This window comes from Vombatus ursinus, unplaced genomic scaffold (genome assembly GCF_900497805.2).
Source record: "Vombatus ursinus unplaced genomic scaffold, bare-nosed wombat genome assembly UNPS02005268.1, whole genome shotgun sequence".
Classification (NCBI taxonomy): domain Eukaryota; kingdom Metazoa; phylum Chordata; class Mammalia; order Diprotodontia; family Vombatidae; genus Vombatus; species Vombatus ursinus.
The window spans coordinates 7,514-26,649 of NW_020945046.1; the positions used below are offsets into that span (position 1 = coordinate 7,514).

Genomic DNA, 19,136 nt, shown 5'->3' on the forward strand with positions numbered 1-19,136 from the left:
AAGATCCTGAAGGAGATACAACTGAACAGGAGCAAGAGTACAATTGGGATGGCCTTTGCAAGAGGGGACACAATTCATCAGAGACAAGTACATAAGAAGATAGAATGGGAGATGTTATAAATGAGTTTTAGCCACCCACTAACCCTTATCTCCCTCCTACTTCCCCCATATTGGGGGCGGTGGGATAGGGAAGAAGATAAGCATTGTGTGCCGATATAATAGGTGTGTAAGAGGACTCCAGTGTGCTCTTTTAAAGTCAGATGGGGGAGCTATCACTACTGGATGGTTGGGAGGAATTAGTGGAGGTTTCTTGGAAGCAGTGGTCTTTGCGGTAGACTTAGGATATCATTAGCCTAGGTGAAGACCAGATTAATTTTGGGAGTGAACAAAGATCTAGAGGCAGAAAAGTACAGGATGTGTCTTAAGAACAAGGAGCAATACAGCTGACTGCAGTGTATAGTACAGGAGGAAGGGACTGTGTGAACTAAGAGTAGGAAGGTAGGGCCAGATTGTGAAGAGCTTTCAAAGCCAGGCTAGTCAGGCTTACCAGAGAGTAGAAACTCTGTCCCCAGAAATGAATCTTCTTTTCAGGAGGTAGCAAATACATGACCTTCCCACAATACTTCACCTCAAACGCCTTGTAAACTTGTGCTATGTCAATGTCTAATTCCCTTTTTCTTTTTTCTTACAGTGGTTGATATCACAACAAGTATCCTTTTCATGTTGTTAATTTCTCTTATAGCATTGCTCTGTTAGATAACATATATCATAAACTTTGGCTGAATGGCTGTTAATCATCCCCAACTCAGTATAACATTGGGACTGCATGTCATTACAATTGAAAGTGATTACCTTAGTGTATAGGTCTTTGCAATATAATTTTTTTGTAGTTTTCATATTTCCTTAACTAGATATCTTAGATTCCACAGTTTGAAGATGTCAAATTTGAAGCAGCAAGTCTTCTATCTGAGTTGTATTGCCAAGAGGTGAGAATGTGTTGTTGTCTATCAAAAGCTGAGTCATTCTTTTAAAACTATAACAAAGGAAAGTCAGAGTTATTTTTAAATTTAGAATTTCTCTAGTTTTTAAAATACCTTATGAATTTCTTACTTCAGGTACCCTATTTTTAGGTTATATATGTGTAAACATTTTTTAGAATATTAACAAGATCCCTTTATAGCAACATATAAGTAAACAGAGAAAATAAATACCAAATAAGTTATGTGATTAGTATTTTTGGTCTGAAGACTAATTCTTTTTGCATGGAAACTTTTAAAATTCATGTGTTTAAAATTCATATATTTCATCCACTCTATAGCAAAATCATAATATAAACTTTTAGGCTACAGTTCCCTCTTAACAGTAACTCACTATAATTCCTTTTGATCCTCATAGTTGGATATGTACATATATCTCTATATGCAGGGTTTTTAAAAAAAACTCAATTGTCCTGCTTCTGCTTTTTTTCACTGTCCATAATTTTATATGGATCTTTACCTATTTTTGCATAATTCTTCATATTCCATTCTTCGTGACTTGAACAATACAGTATAGCACTCCATTGTTTTGATGTACCTGTTGTGTTCTGTTTAACTGTTTCCCAAACACTGACCATCTAGGTTGCTTCCAGCTTTTCATTACCACTATGTATAGAGCAGTTACAACCATCTTTGTTTAAATAAATTATTTCCTTGGAATATATTCATAGTAGTAGTAGTAGTATTAAAGTTAAATGGAATAATTAATTGTCTGGTTATTTCATATGACTAGACTGTGTTACAGGAAGATTGTACAAGTTTATTTTGTTATCAGCAATATATGAGTGTACCTCTTTCCTCATAGCCCCAACTAACTTTTGATTTTATCATTTTTCTTTACATCTTTTAAATTGATGGGCTTCAGAACTTTTATTTGAACACTCTCTTTTTAAATATAATGTTATTTAAGAGAGCCTGGATTGATAGTGGGCTGAGAATTTCACCTAAGAAGGTACTCCTATTTGGTGCAGAATAGGTAAGACTGAGGTCTGCATCTAATTTGATTGTATGAAGTTCTGTACTTGATTGTTTCAGACTTGTCCAATGATAAAATTGTTGTATGGAAAATGCACAGTGTCTCTGGTACAAAGCTTAACAAAGAATAATTGGTTTTTACATGGCAAATTGCCCCCCACATAATCCAAAACCTTTGATAAGCATGACTAGTAATGGCCATCAGAAATTGAAGCTGGTGTGTAAATAATCTTATTTGAATATTGATTTTTTTTTTCCAAATTAAAAATGTCCTTTCAGAATTCAGTTGATGCTGCAAAACCACTCTTGCGTAAAGCAATTCAGATTTCACAGCAAACACCCTACTGGCACTGTAGACTACTCTTTCAGCTTGCAGTGAGTATCATCTCTCTATATATAAGATGAGAAGCATAATTATGTTACATTTTCTTTTTGTATAGCTTTATAAGTATAAGTGACTGACCAAATGTCTTTGAACTTATTTATCTGTAAAATAGGGAAAATACTTGTCCTGCCTAGCTAGAATAATTCTGAGAAAAGTGCTTTGAAAGCATTAAAGTAATATATATTTCAACATGGCAAGGATCCAGTTTTGTGAGTTTGAGTACTCCCTCCATTGACACAAATCAGAATCCCTCTCCAACTTAATACATAGTCTTCAGAAGTTGCTATAGCAGAAAATTCATCACTCTCTGGCTAACCTGAGGAAGAGCTTCTTCACATTTGACTAGGCAGGTCATCAGATGACAGGCTTTCAGACTAGCATCAAGCCTGAACTAGAAGCCTTTCAAGTTTGCTGGCATCTCTCAGAGCTTGTGCTTAGCTAGTATAGCTTTTAGGAACTCAAGGTTGTTTCTATGCCATGATGAGACATCATCAGAATGTTGACTAGTGGAAGAAAGTGACCTATAAATGTGAAGTGATTATTATCAGAAATAGTTTAGGGACCAGCTAAGTAGAAGATTTGGTTCCAGCTTTGCTTCTCAAACTATTACAAAGAGAGCATGTAGGGAATGGGAAAATTTGGAACATTTAAAAGAGTTTTAATTCATCTTTCATTAAACAGGCATTTGTTAAACTCCTTCTATTTGCCTGGCACTGTGCTAGGTCCTGGGAGATACAAAGACAAAAATTAAAACATGTCCCCTCCCTTCAATCTGTTGAGCTTACAGGGAAAGGTACACTGAAATTTAATACACAGTAGGTGCAAGGTGATTTTGAGGTGGGGTAGGGTTATTAGCAACTTGGAGAATAAGGATAAACCTTCTATAAGAAGTGGCACCTGAGCTGAGCAGAGGTGAGACAGAAGTATATTGTAGATATGGGGGATAGTCTATACATGGAAGGTCGTGTATGGGGAATCCCAAGTGAGCCTATTTGTCTGGAGTGTTGATAGTGAGTGAAAGAAAGTAATGTACAGTAATCTTGAAAAGATAGGCTGGAACCAGATGGTAAAGGACTTTGAAAGCGAAATAGAGAAATTTGTATTTTATGCTAGAAAAAATAGGAAACCTTTGCACTTCTTGAGCAGAGAACTGAGTTGGTCAGAACCGTGTTTTGTGAATGTAAATTTGGTAGGTGTGTTGAAGATGTTTTGGAGAAAGAAGTGCCTGGAGACCAGGCTATTGTAATAATTCATGTAAGGTGATAAGGCCCTGAATTAGGGTTGGGGATAAGTGAACAGAAGATAAGGGACACATGAGAGATGTAGTGTGGAAATAAAATTGATGTGACTTGGCAATTGATTGTGTACGAGGGATGAGGGAAAGAGAATAGTCCAAGTTAACTCTCAAGATTGTAAGCCTGGGTGACTAGAAGCATGATGATGCCCTCAACAGAAATAGGAAAGATAGGAAGAAGGGAGAGTTTTTTGGGGAAAGATAATGATTTATGATTTGAACATGTTTAATTTGAGATACCTGTGAGACATCCCATTAGAGGTGTTAAATGGGTAATTGGTAGTGTAGGCCTGTAGTTTAGGATAAAGGTTGGAGCTGGAATACATACATCTGGGAATTATTTGCATAAAAATAGTAGTTGTTCTAATAGGAGCTCATGAGATTACCAAGAGACAAGGAAAAAAGTTCAAGGACAGAACTTTGGTGTACACTCACACATAGAGTATAGGTTGGATATGGTTAATGATCTAGCAGAGGAAACCAAGAAAGAAGGATCAGACAAGCTGGAGGACAGGTATGAGAGAGCAGTGTTACAAAAACCCAGAAAGGAGGAAATGGTCAGTAGTATCAGATGCTGTAGAAAAGTCAAGTACAGGGGGCGGAGCCAAGATGGCAGAGGGAAAGCAGTGACACTGGAGCTCTCTCCCAAAGCCCTCCAAATACCTATAAAAAATAGCTCTAAACAAATTCTAATGCAGCAGAACCCACAAAAAGACAGAGTGAAACAAATTTCCAGCCAAAGACAGCCTGGATGGTTTATCGGAAAGGTATATCGCGCCAGGCAGGGAGAGGAGCGCAGTTCGGTGTGGGCGCGCAGGCCACAGCGACCCTGGAGCAGACCTCAGAGGACTGAATCGTGGGCAGCTGTGGCGGTTTCCAGACTTCTCAGCCCCTGAACGCCAAAGGCAACTCAGAAGGTCAGTGGGAAAAGTCTGTGACTGCCGTGAGAGAGGAACTAGGTCTCAGCCTCAAGTCTTGAGCGCAGCCTGGGGCCGTGGCTTTTTCCTAAGCTTTTGGCCCACAGACTGAAGGGGAATCCAGTGACTGATCAGAGGGGGATTGCAGGATTCTCTTTGCCAGTGCTGAGGCAGGAATCTGTTGCTTTGCCCATGCTTGGATCTGGGTCACAGTTCTGAGGAGCGGTCCTGGGGCTAGAAGTAACGCTGGTGCAGTGGAGCTTGTTGTGGTGGTGGAGAGAAAACACCTCACCCCTTATCACAGCACCTTGGAAGAACTGAAAATTTATAGGTCCCTAGAAGTGTCTCTGAAAACAGCTGTACAAACTCCCGAAGCTTGGGACAGTAAATTTTCCACATTGGAAGCAGACTTACCTTAACAAAGAGTTTAAAACTCAAGTAATTGGCCGGGATCATGAGTAAGCAGCGCAAAAAAAGTCAGAATATATTATCTTACTTTGGGGACAAAGAAGATCAGAACATACAACCAGAAGAAAATGAAGCCAAAGCTCCTACATCCAAAGCCTCCAAGAAAAATATGAATCAGTCCCAGGCCTTGGAAGAGCTCAAAAGGGATTTTGAGAAGCAAGTAAGAAAAGTAAAGGAAAAACTGAGAGTGATGCAAGAAAATCATGAAAAACAAGTCAACAGCTTACTAAAGGAGACCCAAAAAAATACTGAAGAAAATAACACCTTAAAAAAAATAGCCTAACCCAAATGGCAAAAGAGGTCCAAAAAGCCAATGAGGAGAGGAATGCCCTAAAAAGCAAAATTGGCCAAATGGAAAAGGAAGTCCAAAAGATTACTGAAGAAAATGCTTCCTTAAAAATTAGAATAGAGCAATTGGAAGCTAGTGACTTTATGAGAAATCAAGACACTGTAAAACAAATCCAAAAGAATGAAAAATTAGAAAACAATGTGAAATATCTCATTGGAAAAACAACTGACCTGGAAAATAGATCCCGGAGAGAGAATTTAAAAATTATTGGACTATCTGAAAGCCATGATCAAAAAAAGAGCCTAGACATCATCTTTCAAGAAATTATCCAGGAAAACTGTCCTGATATCTTAGAACCAGAGGGCAAAATAGAAATTGAAAGAATCCACCGATCTCCTCCTGAAAGAGACCCCCAAAGGAAAACTCCTAGGAATATTGTAGCCAAATTTCAGAGTTCCCAGGTCAAGGAGAAAATAATACAAGCAGCCAGAAAGAAACAATTCAAGTATTGTGGAAACACAATCAGGATAACACAAGATTTAGCAGCTTCTACATTAAGGGACCGCAGGGCATGGAATATAATATTCCAGAGGGCAAAGGAGATAGGATTACAACCAAGAATCACCTACCCAGCAAAACTGAGTATAATCCTGCAGGGGAAAAAGTGGTCATTCAGTGAAATAGAGGACTTTCAAGCATTCATGATGAAAAGACCAGAGCTGAATAGAAAATTTGATTTTCAAATACAAGACTCAAGTGGAACATGAAGAGGTAAACAGGAAAGAGAAAATCATGAGACTTATTAAGGTTGAACTGTTTACGTTCCTGCATGGAAAGATGATATTTGTAACTCATGAGACCTTTGTCAGTATTAGGGTAGCTGGAGGGGAAAAAATTATATGTACGTATATATAGAGATAGATAGATAGATGGCACGGGGTGAGTTGAAAATGAAGGGGTCATATCTGGAGAATAAAATTAAGGGGTGAGAGAGGATTATACTAGGAGAAGGAGAAAGGTAGAGGTAGAATGGGGTTAATTATCTCACAAAAAAAAAAAAACAAAAGAAAAGGCTCTTACAGTGGAGGGGAAATGGGGGAAGGGGAGAGGAAATGAGTCAATCTTATTCTCATCAGATTTTGCTTAAGGAGGGAATAACATACACAGTCAATTGGGTATGGAAATCTGTCTTACCCTACAGGAAAATGGGGGGGAAGGGGACAACAGAGTAGGGGGATGATAGAGAGGAGGGCAGATTGGGGAAGGGGGTAATCAGAAGCAAATACTTCTGAGGAGGGAGAGGGTCAAAAGAAAGAATAGAATAAGTGGGGGGGCGGGATAGGATTAAGGGAAATAGAGTTAGTTTTTCACAGCATGTCTACTATGGAAGTGTTTTGCATAACTGCACATATATAACCTATATTTAGTTGCTTGCCTTATCAATGAGGGTGGGTGGGGAGGGAGGAAGGGAGAAAATTTGGAACCCAAAGGTTTAAAAACACATGTTTAAAAAAAATGTTTTCACATGCAACTGGGAAAAAAGAAATACAGGAAATGGGGTTGAGGGGAGAGATAGAATGGAAGGCAGACTAGGAGAAGGGATATTCAGAATGCATGCCATCTTGGGGTGGGGGGAGGAGCGAGATGGGGTAAAAATTTGGAACTCAAAATCTTGTGGAAGTAAATGTTGAAAACAAAAAAAAAATAAAGAAAAATTACTATAAAAAAAGCCATTGGATTTGGCAATTGAGAGATCATTGGCAACTTGATAGAGACTGTTTCTATTGAATGGTAAGGTTGGAAGGCAGATTGTAAGGGGATGAAAAATGAGTGGAAGGTAAGAAAGTGAAACCATAGTACAGGTAGTTTTTTTCTAGGAGTTGGAGTGAAAGGGAGGAGAGAGACATAGGGTAATAGTTTGATCGGATAGTGGGATCAAGTGAAGGGAGTTTAAGGATCTGTAGGGCAGTAGCTCTTTATCCCAGTTTTTTATCCCTGAATGCCCCTAACAGTAGGTCTCTCTTCTCAGCTTCCCGCTAGTTAAGCCTCAGTCTAGAGACTTTCTAGAGCCATAATGTAATTGATGGAGGTAGTGTCTTTGAAATGAAAATTCTTTTGGAAGGACTTTATAGACTTCCTTCTCTTTGATGGTTGACTCAATATCTGTCTCCTTTGTTTCTTTTATTGCCTACATAAATTTAAAACAAAAGAGTCAACTTACCTTCTTAAAGAATGTGTAATTTATTTCCAGAAGATTTGCTGGGTTCTTAAGAATTGAGCTTAAAAATCTAAGCCTTTCTCATTTGGCCCATTAATGCAGACATGCTCATTTTCCAAAAGACCACATGCCTGACCATTGTTGAAGCCAAACTAGGCATATTGCAATATTATGGCCTCTCAGTTTTGATGCTGCATGCTAATTTCTGCTAGCAGGAGAATATTACTATATAGTTTTGTATAAACTACAGTATTAGCATGTAGAGTTTAGGATTCCTTCCCACTTAAGTTTATTCCTCCATACGTCACAGAACCTTAGAATTAGAAAGGCCTTCAGGAGTTATCTAGTCTACTCCCCTTGTAGTGTAGTGAACAGGGTGCTGATTTTGGAGTCAGAAGACCTGGGTTGAAATCCCTGCTGCCACTTAACATCTATGTGACTTTGGACAAGTTACCTAACCTCTCTTGAGTCTCAGTTACCGCATCTGTAAAATAAAGGGTTTGGAGTAGGTGATTTCTAAAGTCTCTTCAAGCTCTAAATCCCATGATCTCAGAAGCATGAAGATTAATAGCATGCTTAGTGAGTGGCCATCCAGGTTCTACTTGAATATCTCAGGTAAAATCTTTCTTATATTGAGTCAGTACCTGATTCCTTGAGGCTTCAACCTATTGTCTTCATCCTTGCCTTCTGCAGGACAATTCTGATCCTTCTTTGCTATGACAGCCCTTCAAGTATTTGAAGACAACAATCATAAGTTTTCTTTTCCCTAGGCTAAAGAGCCATACTTCTTTCAACTGATATTTGTATGACATAATAAATGTTTATAATATAACTTAAGATGTGAGCATCTGCACAAAACTTAAAACCTAGGCTTAACACCAGGGTAGAGTGGAAATACAGTGTTATCAGACTTCCAGGAGGAGTTAAGGCATTTCCAGTCTTTTGATTTTTCTTCCTACCTCTACCATAATTTGGGTAATACTTTTTTCATGCCTAGCAGTATCTTACCACAGAGTGATCTTCTCCCTGTCCTTTTTCTAGGGGTCCTTGATATCTGTTATGTTTAATTACAGTTTGTTACATATACTACTCATCAGATGCAGATTTATTCCTGGCTTCTAATTGCCCTAAGGGGTTTTATGGACATTGGTGTTAACTGTTTAGCACACATTTGATGCATCATTAAACTTAAATAATATACATGTAGTTGAAATAGACTTCTGTACCAAAAGCATTTGAAGAATATGAAGATTGCTCATCTAATTAAGTTCAAAGCTGACACAGATAACTATTGAAATATGGTAGGGCAAGCTTTAACTGGTTAGCAAACAAAAATGTACAGTAGTATAAAAAGTGATGTGTTATTTGAAATGAAAGGTTTGAGTGTCTCTCCTCTTCTTTTTTAGCAACTCCACACACTTGAAAAAGATTTGGTATCTGCATGTGACTTACTTGGAGTTGGAGCAGAATATGCCAGGGTAGTAGGATCAGAATATACCAGGTATGTGTACATTTTTCCTTTCCTTCCCTGATCTGCACACCTTCTTCCCTTTTTTGATTTCTTCCCTGCTTCTCCCAGCCATTCTAAATTTATTTGGAATAATTCAGCAATAGACAAGCTAGTCTAAAATTAATATAGCAACCAGGTTTCTATTAAAAATTATTTGCAAATTTTCTGAATTACAGTTCTAACATTTTTCTGTTTATTCTGACCTAAAACTGTTGATAAGATGTACCATTTAACGTTGTAAAAAAAAAAAAAAGTACATAATCTAAATTGGAATTCACATCTTTACCTTCAGAGGGTACACAGCAATTCTCAATATTAATTATCCTGTATTTGACATAAAATGATGCCCAGGATAGTTTGAAGAAAATTACTTTGATTTAAACATATTCTAAAATTGTGAATTACAAATGACAGGGTTAATGAAAAGTAGTATGGTATATATTAACAAACATGGGACATGGTGTCCAGAGAGCTAGATGTGAATCTTTGCTTTGCAATTTGACCTTAAGCAAATAACATAAGTTCCCTGATCCTTATTTTCTTCTTTTATAACATGGAAATAATAATACTTAAACTGCTGTCCTCCCAAGATTGTTGTGTGAAACATAATGCATATAAAATGCTGTATAGATATAAAGAACTACATAAAAATAGGCTTATATCACTATGACTCATCAGACTCTGACAGTTGCTGTCAGTTCTGGGCCATGTTGTCTTCCCAATACCCACCCTAACACCAGCATTTAGCCTTGAAAGTGTCTGTTTTCCTTATTTAAAATTTAAATTCTTCTCTCCTATAAAAATCTCCATTTGTTGCCATTAGTGGATTTGTTATGGCCCAAATTCATTTATAAACAAATCTGGCAATGCTTTTTCTGGTCATTCTTTTGTTTTAAATGGAATCCCATAAAACTGCAATTGATTGCCTTTATAATAATAGTAGTTCACATTTTGATAGCTCTTTAAGGTTTACAAAATGCTTGCTTACTTCACAATAGGGGCAGCTAGGTGGTGCTGTGGATAGAGTGCTGGCCCTGGAGTCAGGAGGATCTGAGTTCAAATTCAGCCTCACACACTTACTGGCTGTGTGACTCTGGGCAAGTCACTTAACCCTGTTTGCCTCATATTCTTCATCTGTAAAATAAACTGGAGAAGGAAATGGCAAACCACTCCAGTATCTTTGCCAAGAAAACCCCAATTGGGATCATGAAGAGTCAGACACAACTGAAATGGCTAAACAACAGCAACACTTCACAATAATCCTGTGAAGTAGGTAGGTCGGTGTCATTGCCTCCATTTTACAGATGAGGAAACTTAAGACTCAGAGAGCAATCACCTGCTAGTGTAGTTTAACCATGAGGACTATGGCAGTATGCAGTGAACCTTCATAGAATACTGACTGTAATAACTGACTTTTAAAATCTATTAATGTACAACCTGAGTATTTAATTAATTAATTAATGTACAACCTGAGTATTAATGTACAAGCCTGAGTATTTAATTATCATGTTTTAGCAACTCAGGCCTTTGCTTGCTCTTATTCTGGCTTCTTGTTTTCAGGGCACTGTTCTTGCTGAGTAAGGGGATGGTAAGTAAAGTTTGTTTTTTAATTCTTCAGTGTGAGGATTGCACAGGAATGGAATGAACTAGGCATCTTAGTAAATAAAACTTCAAACAAAAATATCAAGATTATTAAAACTTGTCATTAAGCCTTAGTTTTTTTATGCCTAAAATATTTGCCTCCAACAGTGTATCTTCTGAAAACTAAACAGACTTAAGGAAAATAGAAATGTCTGGCTATCCAAAATCTTAGTGCACTTTGATCTCACGTGTACTTTAGGTAGTTGGTAGCTGTGGACCTTTATTGTTACTGCTGTTTTTGAAAAGTTTAACTCACTTCAGCCCAAGTAAATAAACAATTTAAGGCTCTAATGGTTCATTCAGCAAACATCTATGAAACTCCTGTGATAGGTAAGGCACTGTCCTAGGAATACCAAGTTATGTGACACATAACTTGCTATTTAAAAACTTGTTGTCTACTAGTGGGAAAAAAAACATGCATGCAAATAACTAAATACAAAGGAGAATATGGTGATCTAATTCAAGAAACATTAAGTATCATGTGCAAGGCATTAGATGTGCAACAATGAAAAATGACATAATCCACACCCACAAAAAGCTTATAGTCCTTCAGGAGAGAAATGAAATGTACACAGATAAGGGTCTTACAAGGTAAAGTATGGTAGGTCCAAAAGAGAGAGTCAAAATGCTCGAAGAAAGTTTGAGGAGGAATGGTTCACTTAGACTTGGGAAGTTCAGGAAGCACTTCGTGAAGAAGAGTACACCGGAAGGGAGCCTTGAAAGAAGGGCGGGATTTCAACATAAGAAGTGACGGTCAGAAGAGGAGTCTGTTCAAGGCACGGAGATTGCACAGTCAAAGGTGTAGAAAGACAACAGAGTTTAACAATGATGGGAAATGGAGAGGATCCAGTTTGACAATAACCTAGAAATTTATACTTTATTTGGTTGCAGCGGGGGAAAGAAAATTCAGTTATATTGACATCAGTTGAAACTGTATTTGTGCTGAAAGTAAAGGGAGCAAATACATTCTTGGTTTGCCTTATTAATGATAATTTCATCCTTCAAAAGATGAACCAATGAGGGGTACTGATATTCTGAGGGCAGTTCTTATCAATGAGAAACTGGTTGCTAAAGTAAAAAATGATAGGGACCTCAGGGAGAAATCACCATTCCCATCTTGGAATTTGTGATAGAAAGAGGAAAGTTGGGAGTAGTGTGTACTGTAGATTTTTGAAAAGCAGATTTCAGAGGGTTCAGAAGAAGGATAGATAGGAGTCCATGGACTAGAATTCTATAGGAAAAGTCAGTCCAGGAAAATGGGAAGCTCTCAAGTAAAGAGGAGATGTTGACTAAAGAGACCAGTGTCATGAGTGGACACTCATGGACCAACTTATATTTTTAAAAAGATATACCCACCGACCCTGGAGTTAGGAGGACCTGAGTTCAAATCTGACCTCAGACACTTGACACTAGCTGTGTGATCCTGGGCATGTCACTTACCCCCAGCTGCCTCACCAAAAACAAAAACAAAAAAAAAAAGATGTACCAGTGATAGAAGCAAGGATGGATAATGGAAGAGGAATACAAAAGCATGGCATAGGCCTATAAGAATAGCATCAGATGTATTAAAGCTCAAATTGAGTGGAGGCTGGCAAGGCTAAGACTAAAACCAAAGGATTTTATTTTTTTCTTTGCTTCTTTGATGAATTTATATTTTCATCAATGTGGATGCTCCTTCCACTAATTCAAAAAACAATCTTTCCTTACCTTCTATGCAGTTCTTGTCCATGTCCTCCCTTATGTGCAACTCAGATGAATGATTCAGTGTACTGTAGGCCTTCAAAGATCATAGGTCTAAAACTGGAAGAGCTGTCAAAGGCCTGGAGAGGTTTAAGTAACATGCTCCAGGTCATAGAGGTATAAATAAGATCAAGGGTTGAATTTAATCCATGGAACATTCAGGCAGTCCATCAGTCCCTTACTTTTTTTGCCTTTGGTTTTCACATCATAGTCATTTTCAGATGTATGTCCCCCTCACGCATCTCTTCTAACAGATGAAGAAAGAAAGAAAAAGAATAGTTTAGCAAAGTCAACTAACACATCAACCCTGTCAGTACATGTGGTAACTAGCTCCATAATCCCTTCCCTCCCCCCACCTCTGCAGTGAAGGGAAGGAGATTTACATCTTCTCAACTCTTCCTTCTTCAGGGCCAAGCTTGGTCTTTATAATTGCATAGTATTCAGTTTCATTTATTCTTTCTCTTTACATTGTAGTCATGTATGTTGCTTTTTTGGGTTCTGCTCACTTTTCTCTACATTATTCCCATTAAGTTTTCTCATACTTCTCCAAATTCTTCATATTTCCTTATGCCAATATTTTTCCATTGTTTCCATGGACTTTTTTGTAATTTCTTTAGCTGTTCCCTAGTCAGTATATCCCTCCCTCTCATGTAATTCTTTGTTGATAATATGCTGCAGGTTAGTCACACTTGCCATGTACCTATCCACTTCCCTTTTATTGACCTGTAACTTTGTAGATTGTAGTATTCCATGACACAAAGCCATATAGTATCACTGTAAGAATATTGGTGAGCCGCAGTTTCAGGGAGAAGCTTCAGGTCATTAAAACATTGCACAACTTTTCAAATGCAGTGTAGCTTACTCCTCCCATCTGATTCTGGGCCCATGGCATTGTCCATCCTCAGCGTTTGTGTAAGACATATTCACTGGTAGACTAGCTCTATGCGCTGTTCCTCCAGGAGCCTATCATAATATGGAAAGTAGAATTTTTTTCCTTTTTATTTCCCATGTGGATGGTTAAGGCAAACTCTCTGAATGACTGTGTATCTCATTTAGGCTCTACAGAGTTCCAAGGTGGAATCAACAGAGTGTCATCTGAAAATAGTAACTCATAAAGGACTTCAATATCCGTAGGGAATCTCTCCTCCTTAAAAACCTTTTGTGCATAGCAGTGACAAACACTTTTAATGATACTACATATTCTTGTTTTAATTCCTTAATATTTATAATGCCTAGCTTGATATTACTGATATCTAGCTTGATGCTAATAGAGTCATTGTACAATGTTATTTCTGTTATATCTTTCAGTAAATTTCATATGATTTTAATATATGCGCCACCGATAACACGTTGGAGAATGTTAGAGACATTTTGTTCTACCAGTGAAACACTTTTTAAAAATTAAACAAACATATTATAAGACTTCTATATAATCTACAAGACTTTGGCCCCTGTCAGTGTCATCTTCATATTCACAATGAAGGATCAGAGTTGAACTTTATGGATTTCTTAAGATACATTGTAAGTTAAAAATAGACTCAGAGAAAGGATAGGATCGCTACTCAGAGTGGATGGGATAGTGATGTGTGGGACATGAAGACCCTTACCAATAAATTCTGGAGACTCAGATGTAGCAAAAAGAAAGGTTTCTTTATTAGCTTTCTCGAGAAAGTGCACCCTCCATCCACCTAAAATGGCTCTGGTGGAAGAGTGCAAGGGTGTGCTCAGCAAAGAAAGATTATATAGCCCCTAACCGCAACTCCTCCTCCCTAACCCCCTTCTTCTCAGCTCATTGGTGCAAGCCTTGAGGGCACAATCTGTTCGAGGCAATCTACCCCAGCAACAGAGTTACACAAGTTTGCCTGGAGACAAGAAAAGGCCAGAAGTCTTGCAGTTTAGGTTGGGGGTAGGGTATTCTATTCTTTCTGCTATGTGCTTAAAAACAGGGTCTGAGTGGGGGGGGGTTTGGAGAGTGTGTTTCAACAATACAATTAGAAGGCCATCTACAACAGGTGCCTCCAATTTCTCTCCTCCCACTCTCTTACTATCTGGCTTCTGACCTTATCTCTCTCTCCAAATGACCAGTGATCTCCTAATTGCTGCCCTTTGTGAGAACTGTTAACAAGAACTATTAACCCTTTGAGGAGGCTTCACAGCTGAGAGATCATCTCTCACAGTGATAACAGCCAAAAAAAAAAAAAAAAGGTACTTACTCAACTTTTAGGTTTGATTTTTTTTTTCTCTGCCAAGAGAGAACTAGAAAAAAAAAATCTTTGGATTGGAAAGGAAAAAACTTTTTAAAAAAATCCAGAAAGGCAGAGAAATAATTAGAGAGTTGGCTACCTTCCCTGAATGAATTCAGGTTAGTAGGCCCAGATGAACTTTATTTCTAGAGTATCAAAAGACCTGGCTAATGTGGTTTTTGAGCCACTATGGATGATCCTTAACAGACAGTAAAGAACATGCAAAGTACTGTAAGACTGAAGAAAGACAAATGTACTAATTCTCCAAAAGTGAAATGAATTTTTTTAGGGAAATAATTTTGAGTTTTCCTTCAGGACTGGATATCACTATCTGTTATATTACAGAGTTGATTCTTACTTGGGTATGGTTTGCACTGGATTCATTTCAGCAGAATATCTGTGTGTCTCCTGTATGGTGCTACTGAGGTTCTTTCCATCTCAGATTCTGTGATTCTGTTCAATCTGCCTTTAAACTCAGAGAATGGGAAAAAGTGTAGTCAGTGCTAGCACATAGAGCTCAAGAGATGAAGTTCTCAGGGAAAAACCAGGTTTCAGCTAATACAAGGAAATAGATTAAACATAGGCAAAAATACATGGGGGAGGGGAAAGGAAATATCCAGGATGGAAAGAGGCGTCAATGGCACCATATTGGAGTTTAATAGAGAATGAAAAAGACTGGTATAGAATATAGTTGGAGTGAATACAAATGAGAGTATGAGGAAAGATAACAGAGTAGGGATTTTATTCATGCATCTGTCTGCATGACTGTCATTAAATGAGTACAGCCTTAGCGAGTAAGTTGAATGAGTACTGTATGTTAGATATGGAGGAAGGATAGAAGTAACAGGTAGGTAGAGGCCATCGATAGAAAACTTACAGGAAGCCCCAAAGTTGTATTTTATAAACTAAACCAGATTTATGTTTTGCTAGAATGATAGTGACAGCCTCATTATTTAACTGATCTATGAATCTCAAGTTGGGTGTGGTCTGATTTTTCTATGAGAGGTTTACTGTTCCATGTTGCATGGCTTATATCATAGCCACTTAAACCACTTATTCATTTTGAAACTATCAGGAATATTCAAGTTAAAGCAAAACAAAACCCCAAATAGCTTTTCCTTATAGCTCCTTCTGATGGAGAGGAAGTTGCAAGAAGTCCATCCCCTTCTGACACTTTGTGGACAAATAGTTGAAAACTGGCAAGGGAACCCCATACAGAAGGAGTCCCTCCGAGTGTTCTTCTTGGTCCTCCAGGTGACGCACTACTTGGATGCTGGACAGGTGTGTAACTATTCTATATCTATATTTGTCAGGAAGAGACCCCTCTTGAAAATTATTGCTAACCAGTGTTGAAGTTCAAAGTCTAGACTTATGAACTGAAATAAGCAGTAATTCCAGTGAAGATTTAGCTTCAGTAATCTCTGCTTTTGATGCGTTACAATATTTAGACACACTGCACATGTGATTGTATTAAAATTGCATCCTGGAAACTGCTTCTTCAGCTAAACTAGAAATTGAGGTTGTGAGCTAAAAATGTAATCATTTAAAAATGAGGAAAATGTTTCATGAAGCAAAGCTCAGAGATCTGATTTAGGAACAGCAGTTGCAACTTACCCTGCTGAGTTTCAGCAGGTCTGTGAACAGTAAATCTGAAAGATTGCTCAGTCTTTAGACCTGGCTCATTGAGCAGCATGTCTTTGGAGCCTACAGATGGATTCAGACAGTAGCAAGGAAAGTACAACATGAAATTCTAACCCTTCATTTCTAAAGAGTTCCTACTTCTCACACCGTACCTCATGCCCAGAAGAATCCATCTTACCATCTGGTGCCTGAGCAAAATCGAAGAGGCAGGGTTTTAGCAGATGCTGCCTTTAAGGCAGGCAACAGTAACACTTCATATTTTGCCTGGCCATGGGCCCCATGTGGCAACTTGTCAAGAGCCCAAGTGCAGCATTTAATTTGCACAGAGTGCAACTGACTGCAGCTGCTCTCATTTTTCAAAGGGCATTGGGACCTGTAAGACTCCAAGTTCCAGCCTTGCAGGTTTCATCCTGATCTATAGAGCCTTCTGTTCAAATAAAGATAAAGAATTCCTTTTATGGCCTTGCCTTATTTGATCAATGTAAAGAAATGGCTTCTCTTTGTGAATTTTTGAGTAAAATAGGAGAATAAGCAGACTTATCATTCCCTGGAAAAGAGATGGAGCCAAAGACCTATCTTTTTAGGAGGAAGAAGCTCTGTCTGGCAAGAGGCTAGGAAAAAAAAAATAGATGGATGCTACAATTTTCCAGACCAAAAGTCCAGGCCCCCTTCCTGCTGAGGAATCCAGCTAAACCTACTTTAGACTAGGACACTTAGTTATAGATCTTGGGAACTCTACACAAGCAGGTAGGCAGGCAACAAACATTTATAAACATTTGCCATGTGCCAGACACTGTACTAAGAACTCGTGATATAAATACAAGCAAAAAGAAAGACAGTCCCTGCACTCAAGGAACTTACATTCTAATAGGGGAAGACGATACATAAAAGGGAGCTGAAAAGCTTAGGGGGGTGGGGTGCAGTACCCACATGGCTGTGTGGTGGCAAAGTCCAGAAAGTCAAAAGCATAGCCAAGAGGGGAACAAATCATGGCTAACCTCCGGATTCTGCTTTAATTACCTTAGACTATTTACTAACTTCAAACGTTTGTTTATGTTTGTTGATTTTGTCTCTTATATTTTAATCAGTTACTTGCTAACCATGGCCATGGCTTTTCAGCATGACCAAGTGAAAAGGAGAATGTGAATACTAGTTAACTATTTGGTACTTTTGAAAGAGGGTGGCAAGCCCTAAGGTTTCTGAGGCTGAAGGTAGGGATGGTCCCAGCTACTCGAATATATCAGATTTGTAGATAAGAAAGAATGCATAGAAGTCTCACAGATCAGATTCTGGGAACAAGATGCCATGATCCATTCTAGTCTTTGTATCCATTGTGCCTGAATCTGGGCTTAGATTTCATGAGTGATCTCCATTGTATTCATCCCAACACAGTGAACTGGTATTTGATGTGAATTAACTTCCTGTAGGTGAAAAGTGTGAAGCCATGTCTAAAGCAGCTTCAACAGTGTATTCAAACTATTTCCACTCTTCATGATGATGAAATTCTACCCAGCAATCCTGCTGACCTCTTTCATTGGCTGCCCAAAGAGCACATGTGTGTATTGGTCTACCTGGTGAGTAGCTCACTCTTTCTACTATTACCACAGCATAAAGTTTTTCGTTGTGTTCTGGCCAAATGCATATAGCTCTTCCCACTGAAAACTCAGCCCAGCATTCAGACACATTAGTATGCAAGGCATTTTCATGTCCGTAAAGTTATCATATTCACTAGATTTGGGAGAGGAAACAAGGAGATCAATGCATTTGAGTTACAGGGCAAGAATTAGGCATATAGGTATTTCTCATCTGATAATTGAGGTCATTATAACAATGGGAAGGACTGTGTATTCCATTGGAACATAAGAGTGAAGTGATAGTGTCTTTCTAAGATGATGGGTTCTAAGTTGTGGTATATGAATGTAATGGAATACTGTTGTGCTATAAGAAATGATGAGCAGCTAAATCACTATTGATTAGAGAAATGCAAATTAAAACAACTCTGAGGTACCACATCACACCTATCAGATTGGTTAACATGACAAAATAGGAAAATGATCAATGTTGGAGAAGATGTGGGAAAATTGGAACACTAATGCATTGTTGGTGGAGTTGTCAGCTGATCCAACTGCTCTGGAAAACAATTTGGAATTGTGCCCCAAGCGCTATAAAACTGCGTGTATTTTTTGATCCAGCGATACCACTACTAGGTTTATATCCCAAAGAGATCATTAAAAAAAGGGAAAAGGACCCACATGTAAAAATATAACAGCTCTTTTTGTGGTGGCAAAGAATTGGAAATTGAGGGGATGCCTATCAGGCAGTGGTTGAACAAATTGTGTATTTGAATGTAATGGAATACTGTTGTTTCATAAAAAATGATAACCAGGCGGATTTCAGAAAAACCTGGAAAGACTTGCATGAACTGATGCTGAGCGAAGTGAATAGAACCAGGAGAACATTGTACACGGTAACAGCAACATTGTGGGATGACTGACTTCAGACTTAGCTCTTCTCAGCAATACAATGATCTAAGACAATTCCAAAAGACTCATTATGGAAAATGCTATCCACATCCAGAGAAAGAACTATGCAGTCTGAATGTAGATCGAAGCATACTGTTTTCTCTTTCTTATTTTATTTTTGTTTTTTCTTTCTCGTGGTTTTTCCTTTTTGCTCTGATTCTTCCTTCACAACATGACTAATGTGGAAATATGTTTAATATGATTGTCTTTGTATTACATGATGTCTTGGGGAGGGGGAAAAATTTAGAACTCAAAA

The 19,136-nt window shown here is 38.1% G+C and overlaps 1 protein-coding gene across 1 annotated transcript; it reads left to right on the plus strand.

Moving 5' to 3' along the window:
• The first annotated feature begins 679 nt into the window (after positions 1-679).
• Positions 680-18,310, plus strand: LOC114030813 (MAU2 chromatid cohesion factor homolog). The gene is made up of 7 exons (XM_027845717.1): positions 680-709; positions 921-986; positions 2,292-2,387; positions 8,990-9,084; positions 10,654-10,681; positions 15,843-15,998; positions 17,786-18,310. The coding sequence occupies exons 5-7, from the start codon at positions 10,679-10,681 to the stop codon at positions 18,002-18,004; spliced, it is 378 nt and encodes a 125-aa protein (XP_027701518.1). The 5' UTR covers positions 680-709; positions 921-986; positions 2,292-2,387; positions 8,990-9,084; positions 10,654-10,678; the 3' UTR covers positions 18,005-18,310.
• Positions 18,311-19,136: the final 826 nt, after the last annotated feature.